This window comes from Hippocampus comes, unplaced genomic scaffold, assembly GCF_001891065.2.
Source record: "Hippocampus comes isolate QL1 unplaced genomic scaffold, H_comes_QL1_v1.1 scaffold64, whole genome shotgun sequence".
Classification (NCBI taxonomy): Eukaryota; Metazoa; Chordata; class Actinopteri; order Syngnathiformes; family Syngnathidae; genus Hippocampus; species Hippocampus comes.
This window is the reverse complement of record NW_017842053.1, coordinates 145,086-151,294: the sequence shown is the minus strand read 5'-3', so window position 1 is coordinate 151,294 and position 6,209 is coordinate 145,086. Positions and strand designations below refer to the sequence as shown.

Sequence of the window (6,209 nt, the reverse complement as noted above, 5' to 3'; positions counted from 1 at the left end):
AAAAAGCCCCCCCCCCCCAAAAAAAAATAGTCCTGAACACCTTTTTATTTTCTTCTTTTCTTTTTTTTTTAAGTTACAGTTTGTGTTTTTCCTTTAATACCTTTAAAAAAAATTGAACACACACACACAGAACACACACACAAAAAGAACAGACTGTTTCCATTGGGCCAGGGCTGTTTAGCATCTACAGTATATGTGTCAAAAGAAGCGTCTCTTAGCTGGAGAGTCTGGTTCTATTGCCAGGGATGCAGGGAAGGAAAGAAAGTAGGAAGGACGGAAGGAAGGACCGAAGGAAGGATGGGTGTGCATTAGCGAAACACGCACACACACGTTGTCAGTGTTTCAGCCAAATTTTATAGCATGTGGTGCTAATGTGCACGTGTGTGTGTGTGTGTGTGTGTGTGTGTGTGTGTGTGTGTGTGTGTGCCTTGAGGGCCAGGGCCCAGCCTTCTCTCGACTGCACAACCTAAGGCGAAGCCACGAGGGAGCCATCAAGCAAGCCTGAGTGAAACCAGACCTTTTTTAAAAAAGGGGAAACCTCCGCAACAACACTGCTCACACAAACCAGAGAAGCCTCTTGTTGGCCAAATTATTCCGAGAGTATTTTCAGCCCATTCCAAGCAGCCATCTACTGGTATTATGATGATGATGATTATTATTATTATTATTATTATATGTGACCAAAAACAACCCACAGCGGGCGTCGGCGCTCGCTGTGCTGGGGAAAACAGGAACAGTTACAGGCAAGCCGCTACATGAGCTGCTCCACTTGGCCTCTGCCCTTTTTTCACAATCCTGTGGAAGAGACGTTTGTCAGGAAGGGTGTGTGAGCTTGATCAGCAAGACTGGCCACCGAGTGTATCCCGACACACAGTATTGCTACATATTCGCACACGCTATACGCGGTTGCAGTCTCGCCGTCACCTCGACTCGTTGGGCACCCGTACAAGCCGTAAATGAAAATATCAGTTTCACGTTATGTTTATGTGATACGGCAGTGCCTTGACTTACAAAGTGCCCCAACTTTCGGCCTTTTGTTTTTAAGACAGCAGGGTGTCACGTCTGTTTGTGGTAAGGTATTATTGAGGCCCAATGTGAGCTAATGCTACTGATGAGCCTCATGTTTGTTTGCGACAATTAATACATCAACCGAATATAGTTGTTTATGTAACATGGATTCATGATTGTGTGCATGCGAGATGCAAGGTGTTGGCGCTTTATTAGCCGCTTCGTTTGAAGTGCTTTGCCGCCACCTTGTGGCATCTATATGCAATTACAAAATCATTTTAGCGGGGCATCGATTTGAATTCCGGGGTTCACTGTGCTCTATAGTATTTAGGCCGAACAGTGGAATAGCGGTTCGCGCATCTGCATCACAGTTCGCAGGTTTGGTTTTTGAACCTCAGTTTCCGGCATGTTCTGCCCCATGCTAGCGTGAGTTTTCTCGGGGGTTCTCCGGTTTAGGCTTCAACTCAGCGACACTTGACAGTTAAGATGGTTAAAATGTAACTAGAAATCCTTTAGGCACTGCATTACCAGTACAATAAATAGTATCTTCGATGATTCTGTTTCCATTATTTCCTGAAGAAAATGTATTACAACGTCACAGATGAGCGCCAATGTCATGTCAGTTCAGCCGAATAGAGGACCCGGTTCGCTATGAATGAGAGGAATTCTGACAAGGAGTTTACATTCTGTCGGCCGGCATGCATGGGTGCGTGCGTGCATGCGTGCGTGCGTGCGTGTATGTAGATAAACAAACCCCGGTGAACCTTAAAGCCACACAAGCCCACACTGACCCACATTTGGGACGCTCCTAATAATACGTTTGCAGACTCTTGCCTCCGTGTCGCCGCCTATGCTCAGCAATGGCACACAAAGGTCTCCACTGAGTGATTCTGCAGGTGTTATATAACAGTCACTCCTACTCTGCCAATGCCTCTGACAGGGAGGGCGACTCAGTCAATGCACTCACGCGCATACACACACACACACACACACACACACACACACACACACAGAACCACATGGACACTCGCTCTCAGTTTTCTCCCTCCCCCCAGCCGCATGGACACCATTGTGCGACGCACATGGTATACGCTGTGGCTCAGAGAATCCATACCAATGAATAAGGACATTTCTGCCAGGGCCACAACTCGCCGCGTGTCATAATAACTTGGCACAATGCCGGCTGGCCCCAAGGTAGGGAGAGTAGTCCCCGGACAAGTTAGCGCATAATACAATTTTGACCCATTAGCCTCATTAGCAAACAGCTGCTCGGTGACACATGATGGAACACAAAGCGACGTTAAGGTTTAACCTCCGTGTTGTGTTTGGAGGGTGCGCAACGAATTAAATGCGCGCCTTTGGAAATATAAAGATAATGAGGCGCATAAATAAGAGAAGGTCAGCGCAGTGGTTATTGGTTAGCAGGTCTGATATATAGTTCTGAGGTTCTGGGTTCAAATGTCATTTCTGGCATTCTTGCACTGTAGCCCCGTATTCAGTGGCCCTCAGAAAACCATAAAAAGCTAATTGTTTCTTACATCGCGTTGGGCTATCTGTCCATTCATTTTCATTACCGTGTATCTTCATTAGACTACCAGGTGAGCTGGAACCTATTCACCTGACTGGGTGATAAGCAGGGTAACCCTGGACAGGTCGCCAGCCAATCACAGTGAACATGCAGAAAAAAAAAAAAACATTGACACTTACATTCAAACAGGACAGTTTTCGAGTCTTCGATGAATTTAACATCCATGTCTTTGGAATGTGGGAGGAAACCCTCACAAACCCCTCAGAGCCAAGATCTGAACCCAGAACCACCCGACTATGAGACGGTCGTGCTAAACACGAGGCGCTAGGGCACGGCGCTACCCTCTAGTTTCATCAAAACAACGAGAAATGATGGCACCATATTTAAAAATTCCAGACAGAAGCAAAACCGGGTGTTCATAGTTGCGGTCTCAAACGCACACTAACACACGCATAACAGGCGCATTACTCCAACCACGTGCTGAGCGGCTGCCGGTCATGAAAACAAAGAAGGCATCATCCAGCACACTCAATTTAGTCACACATGCATTCACATGGGATGTGTATTCTCCACGCCCCGTTCACCCCCACTCAGATATTTTGCAGGGAGGTTGCACCGCATCGCGAGTACCTCAGTGTACCAGAAAAAAACATTCCATTTTTGCTCAGGGCAACTCCGGACCGGATTTTAAAAAAACATAAATAAATAAAGACTGACCTGTATGGCAGGGAGAACGAGCGGCTTGGACGTCCTCCTCCTCTTCAGTTCCACGCATTTCCTCAGCTTACAGATCTGATGGCCGGTGCTGCGGTTGAGGCAGCAGCTGCACCGGCCGCAGCTGATGGTCCTCAGGCACGGCTCGCACTTCCCGCACCTGCTCCGCTTTCGCCTCTCCTTGCGTTGCTGTTGCTTATTGGATATTGACGGAACAGAGGATTCGCCGTAGCCCGACTCCGACTCGGTTTCCAAAGAGAAGGAGGAGCGCGTACTCTCAGAACTGCAGGAGAAAGCCGAACTGCCGTCCAGAGAAGGGGTCGCGATCTTTGGCGGCGGGTCTAGTTCGGGCACGGCGACGACTCCAACCCGATCCTCGTGAAGGACCGGTTGACACTCGGCTGGAGTCTCAACGTGATTCCGGTTGTCCGGCAGTTCTGGAGGGGGCTTCCTATCTTTGGCTTGCGGTGCGGGAAGAGGAGGGTTCTCCAGACTTTGCAGTCGCTCCCAGAAGCCTCTTGATTTCAGAGAGTCACTCCGGATGATAACTGGGAAATTCCTTGCTACAGGGATGGTATGTTGTGACATCGAGGTCTCTGGTACAGCTGAGGAACTTGGGACCGGAGGTTTAGCACCTTGAAGAATCGATTGCATGTCTGTCCCGTCCTCCCTTAGAACCTCGAGTTGGGATGACTCGGAAGCGTCGGGGGCTTTGGTGGGATTTGAGGTAGCTGCGTTTGGGAGAGTTAGCACCTTGTCAAGCGACTGTTCTGGCAGTCCCTCGACGGACTGAGGTCTATCCGGAGGTTGCGATAGAACTGAAATACTGAGGAGGGACTCAGCAGGATTGCTCTGTTTTGGTCGTCCCTCACCATCAGCCAGCTCCTCGGCAACGTCCGCCGTCGTTTGCTTGACCTCATCCAAACTGTCAGAGGTTTTCTCCGCCAGTATGCCCGAATTTATCTCCGAGTCGACCGCGTTTTCGGTCTCTCTCAAGACCACATCGACGTCGTCTTTGACACGACTGAGTTTGGTTCCTGTGAAAGATGACGTTTGCGGTCCTTGAGAAACAGGAGAGGGGATCCTCGTAGCAGCTGATTCGCCGGGGCTCGCTTGACGGGCGTCGTCACGGAGGTTGGGTTGGAGGTCTTCATTGGAAGGGACCTCGGTCACAGCCTCACCGATTATGCTCGTGTGGTTGTCTCGCGGCACACAGTCCTCCAGGGTGTCATTGCACGGCGGCGAGTCCGCCTTGAGGGGGCTGCCCTCTTTAGCACCTTTGACACAAGCAGGGCCTTGAAAATCCGTTTTCAAAGAAACCGGCAAAGGTTCTTCGGGGTCTGCTTTCTCGAGGTCCTCCTCGGCCGTCGGGTTATTGCTGGTCTTTGACGGCTGGTTTCTGGAGTTAGCACCTCCCCTGGTCTTCCTCGTGCCCCTGCACGGTTTGGGTGGCAAGAAGGAATCAGTTGACAGCTGCGCCCCCCGCAGGGATTTTCTCCGCCAGAGGGTGGCATCTAACTCGCTGTAGTGGTCAGGCAACTTGCTCAACCCTCTAAGCCTCGTGGATCCTGTTAAACTTAGGGCATGGTTAACTCTACCGGGGGATACACTCCCCTGACCTGAGGACCGGCTACCTAACCTTCTTCCTCTGGGGCTGCGGCCCGACCGAGGCTGAGGTTTGGCACTCCTAGTGGGGGCAGTCGTGACCTTCTGGAGGCGCTCCGATACTCGTCCCCTGCCTTTATTTGAGTTGCTGGTTTGCCGTTTGGTGCCGGCGACTTTTTGGCCATTTTTTCTCTGAGCGGGGGTTTGTCTCCTGGCGGATTTGGTGGTGGCTGGCATGGCTGACGATAATCAGGGGAAGTTTTTTTACAGCCAGCATGGGAGCCAGATTCGAATTAAGATTCTGTCTAAAATCTACCTCTATTTTATTGATTTGGCTGTGGAAGCTGGTGGTACATGACCTATGAAGACAAACATGAACAGGTTACCGGGGTAATAAAAACACAAAGAAACATCCAAGAGCCAAGCCTCATTCAATTTCATGTTTTCAAATCTGTGTCTCATTCACACGTCTCAATCTTGGAAGTGTCACAAAAGGACTGAGCAAAAATCTTTTGAACGTATTGCTGGCTGCGAGCAAAAAAAAAAAAAAAAAAAAAAAAAACTATCATAAAATATAATTGGCTTCAGAAAAACTGCCCCAGTGTTTGCATTTTTCACAGCATTGTAAAACATCTCTTGCATATGTTCTGGAGCAAATGACTTATTCCATGCATCACGACACTACCGGTTACGAGCGTGGTCACTGAATGAATTAAACACCTCAGTCTAGGCACTACTGAATTTGGATGTTTGAATCCATTGAGAATAGCGGAAGGAGTAGAATGTCAAAAATATGGGGAGAATAATCAGATCCAGACTTGCCATGAGGCAAGCACAAGCAATTATCTGAGGCCCTTACCTGGGGTTTCTTCAGTGAACCTAACATGCGTGTTTTTGGAATGTGGGACAAAGTCGCAACACCCAGAGAAAACCCACTCAAGCACTGGGAGAACATGGCAACTCTCCATAGCAAGACCGGCACCCGGATTTGAACGCTGAACCTCAGAACTATGTGGCGGATGTGTTTAGCACTGGTCCAGGGAGAATAATAAAATGAGTATTTTGACAATGATTTACAAAAAAAATGAGTTAGACATCCAAAACATGTTTTTTGTTTTTTTTTACCTTGTCTGGAGTGACAATTTGGCCACGCCTGACTTATGTCCTGTCACAACATGGTGTCAAAAACGTCGAGTCAAACATAGATAAGCATGAATAAATTGTTCTAAACACAAACACGAGCGCTTCCTCCTTTGCGTGAGCAGTTTAAAGGGCAAACACGTTGCCGAGTGCTGCTCGGGGCCAGATCCTGTTGTCGAATGTGCTTATTACAGCCTTACAAACGCCCTCTGCG

The 6,209-nt window shown here is 48.8% G+C and overlaps 1 protein-coding gene across 2 annotated transcripts in view; it reads right to left on the bottom strand.

Annotated features, from left to right (window-relative positions):
• tet1 (tet methylcytosine dioxygenase 1) overlaps positions 1–6,209 on the bottom strand; it is a 34,975-nt gene that overhangs the window by 27,186 nt on the left and 1,580 nt on the right. For both annotated transcript variants that reach the window (XM_019859813.1, XM_019859814.1), the window contains exon 2: positions 3,254–5,214. In XM_019859813.1, the coding sequence (XP_019715372.1) occupies positions 3,254–5,092 (1,839 nt within the window). In that variant the 5' untranslated portion in view covers positions 5,093–5,214. The remainder of the gene's footprint in view (positions 1–3,253; positions 5,215–6,209) is intronic.